This window comes from Rhinichthys klamathensis, unplaced genomic scaffold, assembly GCF_029890125.1.
Source record: "Rhinichthys klamathensis goyatoka isolate OS25496 unplaced genomic scaffold, OSU_Roscu_1.1 h1tg000040l_1, whole genome shotgun sequence".
Classification (NCBI taxonomy): Eukaryota; Metazoa; Chordata; class Actinopteri; order Cypriniformes; family Leuciscidae; genus Rhinichthys; species Rhinichthys klamathensis.
In genome coordinates this window covers 941,402-960,709 of record NW_026606587.1, presented here as the reverse complement: position 1 = coordinate 960,709, position 19,308 = coordinate 941,402, and the positions used below count along the sequence as shown (strand labels likewise).

Here is a 19,308-nt window from a genome sequence, read left to right as displayed (position 1 = left end):
GCCTTCTGCCCAACCCCCAGGCTTGGAGGGCCAGTGGTTTTCTGTCAGGGTGTCCTTCCCTTATACTGCGTTGGTCCGCGACACCATACGGTGTAACCCCCCCCATCCGCCACCCGGGGGGACGCGCCTCATACGCCGTGCAGTCCCAGCGCGAGGTAGTCCAAGCCTTGTGTGCCTCCGGGCACGGAGAGAATTAAGTTAAGTAAGTGCATTCATATTGACCAGTATGTCCAGCTAATCAACATTTTAAATTCAATATAGCCTATAAATCAATAGTCAATCAATGTCAAATTGTCAATACATTGCTTTCTATCTTGCATTATTAGTGCAGTTGTTTAGAGTTTTTAACTACACTGAGACTAGATAATCAGTGTCTTGTTTTATAATGTGTACTTTGATTGGGGGTGCCATCATTCACGTGCATGTATTGTACAGTATGTCTGGTCTCCACATATTTCTGCTTGAAAAATGCGCGTTTCATTTCGTGCACCCGCATGAACGCACGATAACACACGCGACGCGGTTATGTTTTCTGAGCTGCAGTAAACAAACACCGTTGCACTTTGTCGTTTATCAAAAACAAACGTAAAAAAATTGTATTTTACTCTCACTTTTGTCAGGCACAAAGTGATGCAAGAGATGCACTGTCTGCCCAGCTAGGTTAGCAAGACCGAAAAACATCAAACTATGCTGACATCAAACTTAGAGAGGAGAGAACACAAGTTTACCTGATTGTTGTTCCTGCAATTCACTCTCATGGTTTTTTTCTTCTTCCTCTTTTCGTGACCAAAAGGAGAGTTTCGCTTCATTTTGTCATGGATGTTGTACACATTAATTGACGCGCTATGACACGAGATGGAGGCGGGGCCTTAAGTAATTTGCGGGGTCTTACGCACCGGTCGCGTGCAGCGCTGCAGCCACGTAAACAGTTGAGCTGAGTGCCCGAATGGAAGTGAATGAGGCTTTGCGATTTTTTTTATTTTTTTATCTAGGCCTACGTGAAATTCTGCATCCATTGTACGATTTTTTTATTTTAAATTTTTTTTTCCTCGGAAGGGCAACCTGAGTCGAGAAGGGCATATGGGCAGTTGAGCAACCCCCCTGTGCACGTCCCTGAGAAGAAGTAAGTGTAAAGTTTTATTAACCTTTATATTACTCTTTGCAAATCGCGAAAAAAAATTTTTTTCCTCAGTTGGAGCTGCCTTAATAAACATAAAAAATTCCAACATTTATCCCACAACTATTTACAGAAACCACTACACCGGGATGGCGGAGTTGACATGTTAAAGTCCCCGTGAACCGGAAGTTGCAAACGACTTTTCTCCAGTGTTGTGACGTATTTCCGAGAGAAACGGAATACTAAATGAGGCAAAATAGTGGGCGTGGCTTTTCTTCCAACTAGCACCTGATTGGATCTAGAAAAGTAGGTGTTTTCATTCAGCCTGTCTACTGTCAGTTGGAGGGGCGTGATTACGGATGTTAAGCAGACACCCAAACCGTCAAACCTACGTCATCAGGGAAGGTCCTCCAATGCAGAGGGGAGGGGAAATTTCCAATTTTGATTAAAGATTACGAAGCCAAACATTTTTTTTGTGTGGACTGACTTGCATGGATGAATTGTTCACCACAAAACGATCAATTTAGGCAAACAATGTAAATGTAGTGGTCAATTTTGAATTCATGGGTACTTAAAAGCTGTGACTGCAGAGACTTTAACATTGTTTGTATAAAATATAAACAACAACAAACAAACTTTCAGGACTATGTGTCCTACTGTGAGATCCACAATAAGCAGGAAATAGGAAAGTGGTCATTCCTCAGAAATTGCTCACTGCACCTTAAAAAAAGGTTATTCATCTGTCTGTCTGCAAACATGGTTTCTGTTCTTAAATAGCATAAATACTTCTTAAAATGCAGTTTCTTCTAGAAGTAATTTCTTCACTTCTTTAACTTCCTCCCTTGACTACAAAGTGCTTGCAAACAACTGTCAGCTATAGCCTAGCCACATTTGCATGTCAGATTATTCATTCTTAAGATTATGTTGCTTGTTGTCTTAGACAGGGCTGGGTCTCTTGTGGGGTAATGCAACGTGGCTGGGAGCAGTTGTTTCAACATACAAATGGCAAACAAACCAGAGGATGACTAAGAAGAATGAGGTCTGGTCTATCATGGGATGAAATATTCTGTTTGTGTTGACTCTTCAAGCAGATGAGTAGAAACAATGACTGATGCTAATATGTAACTGCAAGTGTTTCTGCAGAAGATGAACACCGTTACAGCATAGAGGAGAGCAGGGATCACTGACTTTTTTTTGTTGCTTATTTATTCAGAAAATGTTTTGCGCAAAGTTTTATTAGCTGTCATTATATCTGTGTAAACACAATTTACATTCATTATATCCATGCAGTAGCTGTGACATAATAAATATGACAGAAAATTAGATCATTAGGCAAATGTATATATTCTGTGCATATAATAATGGTAGTAGGGATGGCTCGATTCCACAATTTTGGCTTCGGTACGATACCAGAACCTAATACCTCGGTATCGATACTAAATCGATACCACAGGTAAAAAAAAAAAAAACAGTCTCAAAATTTAAGTGACACTTAAAAAACACTGCTTGAAACTCTCCACTACCAAATGTGCAAAGAAAAGGTATCAAATTGTAAAAAAAAAAAAAAAAAAAAAAATACAGTAGGTTAAATTTTGATTTTGAAAAAAAAAAAAAACCCACTGAAATTATACAATTAAAATAGGTTAATATCTATAATAGATTCACATATAATAATAATAATAATAGAATAATGAAATGTCATGTGAACCATTAGCTGTCATGCATCAACAGAGATTTATCAAAATTGATTGCATTTATTCATCTTGGTTTGGTTACTGTTTGGGTTCATATTAGTTTAATGCATTGCATAAAGTAATGTTAACATGGCAAAAACATGTATTAGTAAATTAAATTTTCTAGGTCATTTTAATTACTGATTGATATAGATTAATAAATGCTATATTACTGTTAGGTCAGGTTACCTAATGAATGTTGACAAATGTAGCTCAATTGTAATATTAGTAATATTCATATTACTACTATTACTCTCTCCCTCTCTCGGCTTATTGCTCTAGGGGTCGCCACCATAGACAGTATAAGAAGTGGACAGAGCCATCTCATTGGAACTCAGTGGAGACAGTTGAAGCCCATTTTTAGCGATTTTTGAGCACTTCCGTTCCTGACGCGCAGACTCAAACTGACTCAAACCGACTCAAACTAAGCTTGATGACGTGAGCAACCTGTCTGACAGACGTTAATCTTCTAGTAGCTGTGCGTGAAAATTGCCAACGTTAATCTTGCAGAGACGGGGAACTTGAGCAAAGAGTTCTTTGGCGTGAGTGAGCAGGAGTAAGTATTCCGTTGCTTTTATAGACTAATTATCTATGGGCTTCTCCCTTGACGGGACGTCCCCCCGATTGCCTGAGAGCTTCTCCTCCTGTCTGTACGGTAATTTCTGTACAGCGCGACAGAGAGTCGAGTGGTTATGACGCAATCGTTAGCCTATTTTTACTAAATCTGTTTCTACGGGGCCATACTGTAACATAGAAGGTAATGGAGCCCTTTATACATTGTCGTGTTTCTTTAGAAATAAATAATGGACAAATGGAGTCTTTAAACGCCTCAGATGTAAAGTTATTCGCTGTCAAAGTGACGCCAAAATGAATGGGAGTCAATGGAAATGCTAACGCAAGTGAAGTTCTGCTACAACATGGCGGCACCCGGCCGGCTTCAACTTTTGGTCGATGGATTACCCCCTTGGTCGCCACCATAGATATCATATAATAAAGGCTAGATGTCTTACGGCGGAGTCACTTCTGGCATCACCGTTCGGCCATCTTTTCACAGGCAGGCTCTGATGTAAGGTGAGTGATCAGCATGAACACAAATCCTCTTATCTCGCTGAAATCTTGACGGATTTACAAACGCTTTGGTTTCTTACAAACGTTATTAACATGGCTATAATTCTGAATGCTTGAACATATATGTTATAATTATTCATATGTATGCAGTGTCATAACTACATCTCTGACGTTTATAACAAACCAAACCGTTTGAAAATCGGTAGAAAATTGAGCAAGTTATGGTGATTTAAAAGTACATGCACCATTAAAACACAATGTTACGAGTGAGCGAGCTGCCTGTGACAAGATGGCCGCCACGTGCGGATGTCGACCTCCATTGGCCAGCAGCGCGGATGAGACATCGCCACAGCGGCACTAATATGCCATTCATTTTACTATCACTAATACTAAAATTAATATTATTCACATTTTTATTCTTTATTCATTCAAATTCAATTAATATATGTTTGTTTGAAAGTACAAAAATGATGAGACCTAAACTTAATTGGTTCTAGCGTGTCATGCAAGCAGATTTGAGCCTTCGTGTTTACCGTATCATAATTGATAAGCTCTTATGTATGTGCGCTGTTCAGTGTTCAATAAAAGTCTAAATTAAATCAGTTGAATGATGGACTAACCTGTCGATCTCTGAACTCTTTGAACAAGTCAAGATGAGCAACTGACAAGTGCTTCGGCAGATTTGATGTGTTGCCTCCCCGTTTGCAGAGTGGTGCATTGAGATCTGTTTCTTTACTTTTTTCATTACTTTTGTAGGCAAAGTAATGCCTTAATTCACTCATACTGCTCTCTCTATTTATTAATTTCGGTGTGTAGAAATTCGAAGAGCTTCGTTTGATCCATCGTGTTCCTCTGTTGTCACCGTTTGCCGGTTTCGCGTGACCCGCGTCAGTTTAGGTAGCGCTCTGCCACCTAGCGGTGAACTTCGAAACAGCAGCGCATCAAATACAGAATTGAACAAAATTATGATATTGTACCATTTTTGAAATATAATATATACCGGTATTTTTGCAGTACCGGTATACCGCACATCCCTAAATGGTAGTCAAAATACAAATCATCACACAGTAGGCTACTAATCATTAGAACATCAGACTACATGTAAACACAGCAAGCAACACAAACTGGATGATAAAGAATTGACATATTTTAATAAATGTAGGCTACCCAAAGCCGAATAAATACCAATAACAACTTCTTGGTAGTTTCATGTTTTGAATTGTATTTATACTGTTACAAAACTGCACTTGAGTTCACTATGTCGTCTTTGTCTGCACTGTTTTAACAATGTTACAATTTATCAATGACGCTCAGGATCTATTGCATACCAAATCCTCCAACATTGTTCTCTCAGTCATCTCTCCTTAATATCTTTACGTGATAAGTGAAATCTGATGTAACAGACTACTGCAGCAATCCTCTTTTTTAAATTAAAAGCCGTATTTAAAAAAAATATATATAAGCACAATTTAAAAACGTGTATAAAAATACTTTTTCAAAGGATTAATTTAAATGTTAGTACATAGTAGTTAAATATAAAGTACATGAATCGGATTAAACTTGATGCGTTTTACCAAGTTGATGTGGGCGTTGACACTGTTTGCATGGATCGCCTCAGAACATCAGCGCTGTCTGTAGGCATGTTCACACTAAGCAATATCTCTCTCTTTTCATATAGATTACATACCGTAAACAGAGCATATTTGTTTTCGTTTTGAATTAGATCATTTAAAAGTAGACACTTAAATGTTTCTAAAGATATATTGCTCGTGTCTGTGTGACAAGTATTCGTTAAGTTTTATTCTATTTTAGAGACGTGCTCCAGAAAATTCACGGACACCGACATAGCAGAAAGCACAACCTGTTTGTTTTCTTTATTTTACAAAAGCACAAAGTTTTTTTTTTATTGCAAGTGGACACATAAATAAGTACACAGTTTCAAATGATGTATTGCTTTTATCTGTATGACCATAAATGACAGATTTTTTTACGTCGATTTAGCTGCTATGTGAAGAAAATACAGCAAACGCGCCAGCGCGTTTGTCAACACTAGAGGGTTAATATACATGTGTGGGTCCCATGTTTTAAATGCATAAAAAAACGTTTTTATTGATGATGCATTTATAAAGCATTACAATTTTCTCTGCTTTCTCATACAACACAGCAGCTGAAGGTAATTTGCTGGTAAATTGTGCTGTTCTGTAAAATTTGATTTGGTGCTACACCTTGTTATCTAGTATAAACCTCCTTCAAGATTTTACACTATTTCATCCCATGTGGATTTGAAAACATGCTCCAGAGAAGTTTTTGAATTTGAGCTCTGTCAGTACCAACATAGTTCAATGATTTGGTGTTTCCCAAAACCATAGTTCCAACAAAAATGTGCAAACAGCATTGCAAACATACATGGTTGGAACTACTGCACAGCTCTCGAGCTGTGGTTAGAAGCATAGTTTATTGTTAAAATGACATGTGGACTTAAATAGATCATGCTCTTGGGCACAATAAGCAAGTTAACATTCAGTACATCCTGTATCTTTCATTCTATTTTAATATATACATTTTAATCTATATATTTTAGCATCTCATTTTTGTATGACCAGAAATGATAGAGTATTTTAAGTTGTTTCCACTGTTGATAGGAAAATGCAAGTGTTTGCGCCCGCGCCCGCGCCCTCCCTGCCATGCAGTGCGCGCTCCACACTCCGCTAAAACACTTGGATATGCGTCAAAATCTTGTTTATTTGTGATAATCTTAGCCCTGTATTATGAATGAGATGTGACGAATTGCTTTGATCCTTTTTTGGATAAAAGCGTCTTCTACGTAGCCTAATAAATGTTATAATAATGATGATAATTATTATTATTATTATTTGCGCACACGGACCCCAAACTCACCGCGTCTTCTAAGTCAGGTGACTTTAAATGCGCAAAACCTGTTTCCATTGCAGTTTTGCGAAATATTCCTTTTTCGAATTGCCTGAAAAACCTCCTCATGCGAGCGTAAAAACTTTTTTGCGATAAACGGGAGTTTTTGCGAAATGGACGTGTTTCCATTGAACGTATTTTCAATTCGCAATTTCAATTTGCGCAATTTGAAGGGTAATGGAAACGCGGCTATTGTCAACAATCAATGCTGTTTTTGAATAGGGTAAATATGTGTAAATATGTGCAAGTTCGACATGTTCCTGGATCAACATCTATTGTTGATCCTGAATCAACATCCCTGTCCAAAAAACATAGTCCTAACCCTATCCCTACCCCTAAACCCTTAAAAGGCACAAGGTGAAGGGTTGAAATAATACATGGTTTATTCTTCTCTTATCAAATATGCTTCATGAACGCAACCTGGCATGGGCAAAAGCCAGGAAAACAGATTTATATTCAGATTGGCTTGATTTCAGGTGACTGCGCAACACATGCACTGTTGCAGTCAGTAAAGAATAAAGCATTTCCTTATACAAACATCATTTAATCTAAACAATTCATCATTTTTTGGGAAAACTGTTAAATCTTTAACTGAAAATAATAATGGTATATAACTTCCATCATGTATTATGAAAGGCTCTCATGCAATCATTGATAAAGTAAAAATGCTTAATTGTTTCAATGAACACTTCATAGTTTCTGGCTTTTTGTTTGATTCAATTAACACTAGAAGTGCCAGAATTCCATAACTACTAGAACTGCCATAAGCGGTCATTTTGACCGTTAGATTGCAAACTCTATATCTTTGATGATAAATACCCAATTGAGAGATTAATGCATCTATTGTATTAGGGTACCTTTTAAAAACAAAACAACACCAAACTGTACATTTAAACAAGTTTAATTATACATTTATAAATAATAATATCATTAGTAGCCTACCGTAATTATCACATATTCACAACAGATAGGCTATATTTCCATATCCATTCAACTTAACTCAGAACAAGATAATAAAGTATCTTATTTAGATATTCTGTTGACAGTGAGAGAGACAATGTCACGGTTTATGAATTCGCTCTCTCCTTTCTCGTCTTGTGTTGTGTGTGCGTGCGAGGGAACCCGCGATGAATCAAGCATCAAATAAAGCAATATGACATCGAACAAAAACAGTGATGTAGTCATTAGATGCCATGTTCGTTACAGCAGGATCTTGGAGATCTCGCATAGATAATCAGCAGAAGTTATTACTTTTCCACCTGTGAGTGCAACACAGTCTCATCCCAAGGCGTCATCTAACTGACGCTTCTGACCATGCGTCAACATGCCGACGCACACACCACCCCCCAAACGTCAACATGAGACGCTCATCCTCGGGCGTCATCAAATGCCGCGCACCCTTTAGCGTCAGTTAGATGACGCTTCCGTTATGGGTAGGTTTAGGTCTGGGGTAGGGTTAGGATTAGACCACTAGGAGGCGCGTCTCATATTGACGCTCAAGGGGTACCCTGTGCGTCGGCATATTGACGCATGGCCAAACATGGTCTAAAGCGTCAGTTAGTTGACGCCTTGGGTGTGAGACTGGGCTGGTGAGTGCATGGTGGCATTAATCACAGTCCTAAATTGTTGAACCGAAGAGGTTTAAACGACAGAAGTGCGACCATGTTACTAAGGTTTCGGGAAAACAGCCTTGCCTTTGGTTAGTTTCTCCAATGCTGCATCGTACTATGGTAGTTAGTTACATCGTTGTATGGGAAATGCACCCCAGATTTGTAACTGTAGGTTGCTGCACACTCCTCTTTCATACAGATTAAAAGAAAATATTTTCCATTTGGGCCGTATGGCTTAAATTCAGCTTTGCTTGTTCCAGATTTGTTTGATTTCCCCTGAACACATTCTTTTTAATCCATTCATTTAAAGCCAGTCCATGATTCTGGCATTTCCCATCAGTAATATTCAACTGAGCCATTCAAAATACATTTCCCCTTCTGTCAGAGTGAAATCAACATAGTTCACTCATGCTGTTTCTAATAGATTTACATATGTTTCCTCATTAGCAGAAACACATGACACGGATGGGTGGATGTTTTTATACTGTATGCTCTGATGGCTTGCAATGAGTGAAAAACCTACTCGGATATTACTGATGCAAGTAATAAGACCTCTCTAAGATGGAAGGTGATGAAAATAAAATTGGATTTTAAGGTTTAGCTTTATGAACACATTCCTTCTCAACATGCACACGTGAATGACTGCGCTTAATATTCATAATGCCTAGAAACGTTGCTGCCTTGCTGGAGAATGTTAACTGCTGTAAAAAGTCTCATACATTGGTGGCTTTTATTCGTCTTACTGTCGGGACGCAGAATGAACGATAAGACGATATTTAATAAAAATATTTGAGAAAGCAAGAAAACTACACATTTAATGTAACATTAACGCAAGTCAAAGAACTAAGGAAGACTGAAGGCTTAAAAACACGAAAGAAGATCATTAACAATACAGTGTGAACTAATTAGAAACCATGACAACGAATGAAAGACTAGGGCTGTGTCCCTATACCCTCATTCACTATTCCCTACATTAGTCCACTAATATAGTTTACTTGAGGGTGTGAATGAAAGAGAGCAAATTCGGACATTGAGTGCACCAACAAACTGGCAGCTCTAGTAATATGAAAATATTTATCTCTTAATAATCAATTAACAATGAATTTATACCTGTATGATATTACACTGTAGCCACATTGGACCAGCGGTTTGGAAAATGGATGGATGGATGATTCAGCTGCAGGCGCCACCTTCTGGTCAGACGCGGATATTCGTTTGGCGAGCGACTCTCACAGTGCATTATGCGTATTTTCTAGCCGTTGAGCGTACATCGGTTGTACACTCATTATTGTGGTGCATTGTGGGAGTGAATGAGTGCACTCGATTTTGTCCACTATGATTTCGGACACCACTACAAATGGCTGTCCCCTCAAATAGTGCCCTATTTAAAGGTGTAGGGGGCGATTTCGGACACAGCCTAGAACTCAGGTAAAACATAGACAACGAAAACTAGGACTAAGTCATTAAAAAAGACAGTGAAACATTTAAAAAAAAAATTGTGGCTAAAATGTAAGATGAACAGAAAGCTGTTAAGGTCCTAATTAAGTTGAAGCATTAAGTGTATTAAATTATTCTAGAAAATTTACTTTTACTTTACCAAATGATGTGTGGATAATAGATGTCTATTTTTTGTCATTATGTAATCTGGTTGTCGCTGCCAGCATATTATTGGATTGACTTTTTTTTCTAACTAAAAGTCCATTAAGGTGCTTTTGAATTACGTACATTGCTAAGTGATGGAGACCCAGAGAGTTTTGCTCTCCACACGCTTATTTTATGGTAGTCAGAGTTCAGTTATGAGTTTGTTGACAGTTTACAGTTGACAGTTTGTTGACAGATTTGTACAAGATCACGCACTGGAATAATCAGTCAGGTTTTTTTTTTTTCTGGCAAATCTGACATCATTTAGCTCTTCTGTTCCACAAAACTGTTCTATATATATAAAGCTTCATCCTTTCATTTCTAGTTTATGCTGAGGATAGAGATGGACAGTTGAAAGGAGCAGTAGCTATTGTTTGCTGGGATCAAATAAAATGAAATAAAACTAGCGGTGTCAGTGATTTGCGTAGCATAGCTGTCAGTAGTCTGGCACAAATTGCCCATATAGCGCCCCTGGCTTTCAGATGGGTTCACGATTTCACAGCTGCTGTTAAAGCTCTTTGCCATTTATTGAAGTGTCAGAATGCTCCATTGTGGTGGGTATTTATCATTGTTAAAATGCCTGAGATGGTGAGGACACGTCTCATTCTACCTGTCATTTTCACAGAAGAGAGCCCAGAACAGTCCATATTTAACCATCACACTTTCTCTCTTCCTCGCTTGTCTTCTCTTCTCTCTCTCTCTCTCTCTCTCTCTCTCTCTCTCTCTCTCTCTCTCTCTCTCTCTCTCTCTCTCTCTCTCTCTCTCTCTCTCTCTCTCTCTCTCTCTCTCTCTCTCTCTCTCTCTCTCTCTCCATTTGAAGGGCCTAACCAAACAACCTGATTTTCTGGATGCTCTATTTCCCTTTAGTATGGTTGGCCAGCCTGAGACATTTTGCAGTGGAATAAATTCCTTTCCATGTGACATTTGCTTCAGGAGGGACTAATCAATGACGGACAGAGAAGAAATGGTGCTGTCTGCCAACCCAGGGTCTTAAAAACAACTTGAAATCCAAATTCATCGTATTAACAATCTTCATGTATGGTTGTTGTTCTGAATAGATTTTTTTTTAAATGTGTATTTTTATATGTATTTTAAATATTTGTATTTTTTCAATTTATTGTATTTTTAAACATTTAAACATCATAACAAATATTATGACGTTCATGTCTAAATTTGGTCATTATTTGTTATTAATTTATTTTTAAAATACTTTTGAATGATAGTATATCCCTGTTTCCACAAATAAATTAAGCAGCAAAAACTTTCATCATTGATAATAATAAGAAATGTTTATTGAGCAGCAAATCAGCATATTAGAATGATTTCTGAAAGATCATGTGACACTGAAGACTGCAGTAATGATCCTGAAAATTCAGCTTTGTTATCATAGGAATAAATCTTAAAATATATACAAATAGAAAACAGATCTTTAAAATTGTAATAATATTTAACAATATGACATTCACTTATATTCACTAAATTTCAATGCAAAAATTAAAAGTGATATGACATTGTGGGTCAAATCAAAGATTTTATCATGGGCCAACTTTGGCTTATGTTACAGTCAGAAATACATAATTATTATGGAAGTAATGTCATTTAATATTGAGTTTCAGTATGTGATGCTCGTGTTATATGTCAGGTGAACAGAATCTCTTTGAATGCAACTAATGAAGTAAACATTCTGTGAAAATTAGAGACAATCTGTGTCAATTTCCTTTTATTTAAAGGGGTCATATAATGGTACATGCACTTTTACAAGTTGATTGTACTGAAATGTGTGTTGGCAGTGCCTGTACACAACCATCATATAATGATAAAAATCCATCCAGTGTTTTTGTTTTAATCTCCTTATATGTTTTCCCCTGCCTCAAATCGAGCCGTTCGATTTTGTGACGTCACTAAATCGGACGCCCCTCCCACGATTGTTGATTGACAGCAGCGTTTCAACACATCCCTGCCCTGAGCGAGCTGTCATCATAGTCCGCCATTGTTGATATGCTGGAGCAGAATGGCGTCTAAGCGGTTGTGGTGTTCTGTTCTTGGGTGTAATAACGAACACAGCAGTCATTTTGATGTTCCTAAATCGGAACCGCTGAAGACGCAGTGGCTGAGTTTGTTTTCGAAGAGAATATTCCCCTCGATCAACGTCAATGCTCTCATGTTTGCGCGAATCATTTCTCAGCAGACTGCTTTATAAACGAGGGTCAGTATAAAACTGGTTTTGCTAAGAAGCTGCTCCTGAAAAAAGAATCGGTACCAACTATTTGTGTTTCTGCTGCACCTCCAGAAGAAGTGAGTGTAAAGTTTTATTAAGCTTTATATTAATCTTTGCAAATCGCGAAAAAAAGTTGTTCATGACCATTACCTGTAACATCAATCTGTCAACGAACTAACGTATACATCAGTAAACACTCAGCATTCGTATATCACTACTCTACCCTGCCAGTGCATACAATAATAGATCAAAGTGACATTACCTTAACCAACCATTCAGAAACGTCCTGTTCGAGCCTTAAAGGATTAGTTCACTTTTAAAAAAACTTTTGCTGATAATTTACTCACCCCCATGTCATCCAAGATGTCCATGTCTTTCTTTCTTCAGTCGAAAAGAAATTAAGGTTTTTGATGAAAACATTCCAGGATTTTTCTCCATATAATGCACTTTGCTGGGCACCAAATGGTTCAAGGTCCAAAAGACAGTTTCAGTGCAAACTGCAAACTGTTCAAATGGCTTTAAGCGACACCAGATGATGAATAAGGGTCTTATCAAGCGAAACGATCACTCATTTAAAAAAGAAATAACAAAGTTTAAGTTTTATAAGCTCAAATGCTCGCCTTGCTCTGTTCTGTGTGACTCTCCTGTTCAAACTCGTTCATCAAAATGAACGAATCGTTTTCCGAGTCAATTCGTTCATTTCGTTCGTTAAATGAACCAAATGACTCGAAAAAAGATTTGTTCATTTTGATGAACGAGTTCGAACAGGAGAGTCACGAACGTGCATCACAGAACAGAGCAAGGCGAGCATTTGACATTATTAAACTTAAACTTTGTTATTTATTTTTGAAATGACCGATCGTTTCGCTTGATAAGACCCTTATTCATCGTCTGGAATCGTTTAAAGCCCTTTGAACAGTTTGCAGTTTGCACTGAAACTGTCTTTTGGACCTTGAACCGTTTGGTGCCCAGTAAAGTGCATTATATGGAGAAAAATCCTGGAATGTTTTCATCAAAAACCTTAATTTCTTTTCGACTGAAGAAAGAAAGACATGGACATCTTGGATGACATGGGGGTGAGTAAATTATCAGCAAAAGTTTTTTTAAAAGTGAACTAATCCTTTAATTGTCCAGCTTTGCGGCCGTCATCTTGTTCCGGGTCCGACTGATACGGTTGCACAGATGTGTCCTCAGCTGCCATTCTTTCTCCAAAATATACCCTCAACTGTTGTCAAGGCAACACTCCACATGCGTTGTATCAAAATGCACCAAAGAACAGAGGGGCGGAGTGAGCGAAGCTCATTATCATTTAAAGGCATATGCACTGAAACGGCGTGCTGAAAACAGAGCTGTTTTTGACCAGGTAAAATTTGTGTTTTCTTACAAATAATGAGAATATTTAATAAAAGTATATTACAAAGTTTTTTTTTAGACCCTAAAGATTCATATTAACTTGTACAAAAATGGCATTATATGACCCCTTTAATGTGTAATGTGTAATTAACTGGCCACATCATTTTTTTTTCTGTGCACACAGGGAACAAAAAGATTCTGCCATTACAAACATGACTGAAAACTGAACTTGAGCTATAACTTTGTGTTCAACTTTACCAACTTTTGACTACTGTCCTATATTTCAGAAACAACGGTGGTAGAGGAAGCAGAAGCCTTGGGTCAGTCTAGAGTTTACTTTTCATTCTGATGCAACAAAAGTAAGATGAAAAAGGCATTTAATTCTCTTGGGAACCCCATACTCACCAACACACACTTCGGAAAGCCTTTATGTCTAACATGTCTACAGGAATGGTGAAATTTTAATCCAGGATGACATTTCAGATAACTTTTGTTTCTAATCTCACTCTTATCTGCTAGAAACAGTATGTTCTCCCAGGTTTACCCATCTGACCTGTATGCTTAAAATATCTGTAGCTCTGAACAAGTCCATTCAACTGAGAGAACATATGAATCTCACACCACACAATTTTTTTGACCCATATTGCCTAATATCTTCCCTAATATCTTTTTTTTGCATGTGCTTTCACACACTACAGGTGATTTGGTATTTTGATAATTGAGCCATTCAGTTTGTAGTTTTTGTGGATTCTCAAGTGTATAGGACTGCAAACGCCACAATAATTTAATTTTACATGCTAACAAACCAGTTATAGTCCTTATGTAGTGACTTTTTAGCCATTTTAAAGCAATCAACAGTGTGGTTTGAGGTATGAATGTGAGTAGTTTATGTTGGGAAAATCTCTTAAAGGAAAGTTTACAGCAGAACTTATTTTACTCACAAACTCTAACAACCCCTTAGGAATTTCCATTAAGAAGTAGCACAGCCTGATCTCATTAGTATGATTGTATGTAACATTTGCACATTATAAATAATTCCGTTTTTATTTAATTTCACAGAAATGAAAAAATCTGTAAATTTTGCACATCTCTAAAGTTATTCCTATTTATATTTTAGGTTTATGTTTTACTTATATTTTAAAGTGTAACTTCGCCGATTTTCAACCCGCTTTGGGTACAGTGTTACAATGTCAGTAGTAGGCCTATACAGTATGTAAATTAATAATGTTTATTCACGTTTATTTGTCAGCAAAAGTCTTTTGCTTTTGACAGCTCCAGACCTTTCGTGAAAACTAAAGAATTATACTTCCGCATTTTTGTATCCCTGGCCATGGACAGATCGGCAGAGGGTTATTAACAAAACAGTTATTATAAAGCTAGGTTTATCACTGAAAATTGTAATGTACTATCTCCGCCTTAACGATCCTTTGCAAACTTTTGCCACTGCGTACAACACGCTGGAGGTTCCAACCTTCACTGGAAACCGAAACTCACTCTCGCTGAACCATACTAGATACAAGTGGACACCATTTTATCTAAAAGTTTCCAAATTTACTGCTAAAGCAAGGCATTATTTGACTCTGGTCAAGCGTATCCATATGGGTGTTGAAGTTTTCCTACTGTTTGGCATAAGGGAAAACACCAGCCTTTTTTCCTCTGTTTTCTCTAGTTAGCACCGATCCACCCCCATCCCCCCCCCCTCCTCCTCCTCCTCTTCCTCCTCTTCCTCTTCCTCCTCTTCCTCTTCCTCCTCTTCCTCCTCTTCCTTCTCCTTGTAATGTATAGGCAAATAAATAATGTATGTTTCCGGTGTCCATTCAAAGAAGAGTGTTCAAGAGAAAAACAGTTTAAAAACAGTAATTATTTATGCAATTCTGTTTGGTGACACTAGTGTTACACAAATTACACAATTCACTTAAAATCAGCAGATTATAAAACTGGATGTCAACCCACATTCATAAAAGTTCAGTTGTCCCAACACAAGCTCGTTCCCTTCTGATTTCTCTGTGTATTTTGTAGGCTTACTCATTAGCAACACAACAAAAAGGTCAAACCAAGTGAAAAGAAAATTACCCGAGAGGTTAGGGCTAGATAGAGCCAAGAAAATTACAATTGTAAATTAGCTTTGATATCCCTCGTCAAAAGAAACCTTTATTAGAAGACAACAGCCTTTTTACCAGACGCTTAGGATGGTAAATGTAAATGACTTATCTGCTATTTGGCAATGATGTTTCAACAAATAAGAGGATTCTTAGTCACCCAGAGGATGTGGGCTGCATTTTTCATTTAATGGTTTCCATCCCATCACCATGAAGCTTTGGCCCTCAGAAACCCCTTATTTTCTTCTCTACTTCTTCACGGTTTTTATCTCAGCGTGCTGTATTAGCATACGTGTTGGTAGAAATGGCGACCATTATTGTTCCTCCCACTTGGCATCCAGCAAAGATGCATGAAACCTGAAGAGGAGGCTTGACTCACACCTGAGGCCTTCTGCTCCTCATCACGGATGCCATAAATTTCCATTAAGGTATCAGAAAAGGTCTTCTTGTGACATCACGTAGCTCACATCTGAAAACCTCTCTGCGCATATGCTTTTCTCATTTGTATAGCACAGCTCCCCTTGACTCTATCAATCCTTATTTTTATGATTAAATAATTCCTCTCTAGGGCTCTTCTCAACCACTTAACCGTGTTCGGCGTCATTGTACACCACGTAATGTTGTTACTTTGATTGCAGCTTACTTTCAACCCCATTGCACAGCATTTAATGAACAATACTGACAGGAATAGTCATAGGTTGCAATGAAGTTAAAGGTTAGCTATTCATTCATTTAGCTTCATGTTACTGTAATTTAATTGCTCAATACCATGAAGTTAATATATACTTATCGCTATGCAACAAGGCTGGCTGCTTTTTAACAGGTAGATGCTCAAAACTCATGGCTAAAGGCCCGTTAACCCATGATGATAACTAACGATAATGATAAAGATGTAGTTCTAAAAATCGTTCTAAATACTGTATAAAAGAATAGCAGAGTCTACATCACAACTATAACGATAACGACAATTATATCATTGGAATCACTTTATGAATTATATTTTTTAGCTGATGAATGATTAAAAAATGTACAGCTCATCAAAATCCAGTCTGCTTTAAGAGCTCGAGCATTTAATGCGGCAGACCACAAAACAGCAGCGTGCTTGGAATAAACAGAAAGATATCATCTGCCTGTGTGTACGTGAATATAGTTATCTTTATAGTTATCGCTCTTGGTGTGAACGGGCCTTAAGACTGGACGCAATTGTCATTTTTCATTTTTAACTGTGCTAACTTTTATTGCATAGGCTACATTAAAGGATGGTTGGGATTTATTATCTAATTTTGCTCTCCGTTTTCTAACACATCTTTCCACTTGTGTCTCATTTCCTCATACTCCATTATTCATAAAGATATTAGTGCCATGTAAAAGATGATTTTTATAAGCTGTCGGGAATCCACCAAGGAAGTGAGAGCTCTGAGGGGTGACGCTGTTGCATCTGTCAAAAAGTAAGCCGGACGAACATCGAGAAAAGATTCATTGTCCCCTCTTCCATCTCGCTCAGAAGACTCTCAATCTGATTATATGAAACAACATCAGTGCGGTCGCAAACACAAAGGCATAACTGTCTCAGCTACCCATCTCTGTAGTGGGAATGAATTCGGAGATGCATTGCTCAGGCCCGGTGGAAATAAGAATCCATTTAGCCCCAGCTTTCCCTAACAATGCTTGAATTCATCCCCATTTAGAGAAGCCTTTAACGGGAGTCCAACAGCATATTAATGCAGTATTTATGATTGGCCCATTTAGGCTTCGCAGAGTCCAAAGTGCCCTCATTAGCCCCTCATTAACACAGGACAAAGAGCAGAGATGTTAATAAATCCTTAATTGAATTACATTCCTCCCTCTGGAGAAAAACGACGAGAGGAAAAATGGGAAGGTTTGGTGCTAAAATGATTAACACGATTTTAATGACCATAATTCAGTGGCATTTTACTGGCGGTTTTTCATAGCACATCAAGAAAATGTGCCTTTCCTATAAATAATACAATATAATTATAAGTACAATGAAAAAAATAGATGGGAAAATTTAACTAGAAAAACAATGAAAGCAACAGCTGTCATGTATTATTTGTTATACATGAGAGGCTAAGATGTCATCATCAAAAGTGCCACATTTAAAAAATGATATATCACATCAATATTTACAAGTTAATGTAATTCAAATACATTCATTTCTAGTATTCTGCCTATGATTATTTTTAATTGTTGGATTATGTGCACAAGTGTAGTCATGTTCAACATGAAATTACTATTATGTATGTGGATGCATTTATTGATTGATTGTTGTCTGGTTTTCATGCTGAATGCATTATTCCTGGCCATATTTTGAACAATAAGAATTAGTATATGTTATTCCAAGAAGAAGAAAAAGGTAACACTTTAGTTTAGGATCCAGTTCTCACTATTACCTAGTTGCTCATTAGCATGCATATTACTAGGATATTGGATATTTATTAGTATAAAGCACATACTAATGCCTTTTTCTGCATGACCATATTCTACATCCTTAATCCTACCCAACAGCTAAAATTAACAACTATCTAACTATTAATAAGCACTAATTATGAGTTTATTGAGGCACAAGGTCATAGTTAATTGTTAGTTAATAGTGAGAATTGGACCCTAATCTAAAGTGTGACCAAAAATAAAAAGTCTTTGCAATTTTTCCCTTTCGGCTGATGTCATTCAGCACATGTGGGTAACCGGATAGTTTTAACCAATTGTGAAATGGCTAGGGATTATTTTAGCTGTAGTATGTATAACCCACTTTTCACAACCCATTGCATTCCTGAATCAAGAACCACTCTATATTTCTCCTAGTTGTTTCACTCAGAAATATCCCAAGTAAAATACATTTTTTTTGCGGTCATGGCCCTTTTTTGAGAATTTTCTCAGTTGAAAAAGTGTTAAAATTGCTTTTGACACATAGGAAGTCTGTAATAAAACAATTGCTTTGGGTTTTTGAGGGCAACATTGTCTTATGGCCAAAATAGATTTTCATATTGGAAGATTAAGTGATATTAAACATGTACTAGACTTTCTATCATTCTTGGGGTCAACTCCAGTATGTAGTGGTTAATGCCATTTAGTAATAAAATCACAACATGTTAGTCTTTCACCTTACTAAGTTCAACCCATATCAGTAAAGGTTTGTCTTGTTAAAATGGCATATTGATTTTTGTAGATATAAAGCAGTGCAGTGAAATTGTTACTGCAAAATTCAAACCATTTCTGCACATCTATCTTAATGTCATTAAATGTAAACCAGACTTGAACATATATTTTTTACCCTTTCAAACAATTGATTTGTTTTGTTGGGTGTTGCTGTCTCTGTATTTTTTTTCTCATCATCATATAATCTGCATTTTATAAAGCTATAATCTAGTCTCATAACAATATGTATATGATTTCTCAAATCCCATCTCGGTGCAAGTGCGACTGCACCTTGTTTCTGTTTGCTTCCTTGCTGGTTGCCTACAGCTGGGTTATAATGAAAGTGTCCACTGACGTTTTCAGAAAGACATATGTGAGAGTCTGT

The 19,308-nt window shown here is 37.3% G+C and overlaps 1 protein-coding gene across 1 annotated transcript in view; it reads right to left on the bottom strand.

Annotated features, from left to right (window-relative positions):
* LOC130081856 (cytochrome c oxidase subunit 6A, mitochondrial) overlaps positions 1–12,701 on the bottom strand; it is a 297,336-nt gene extending 284,635 nt beyond the window's left edge. The window contains exon 1 of the mRNA XM_056246566.1: positions 12,663–12,701. Coding sequence (XP_056102541.1) covers positions 12,663–12,686 — 24 coding nt within the window. The 5' untranslated portion in view covers positions 12,687–12,701. The remainder of the gene's footprint in view (positions 1–12,662) is intronic.
* Between the last annotated feature and the right edge of the window lie 6,607 nt (positions 12,702–19,308).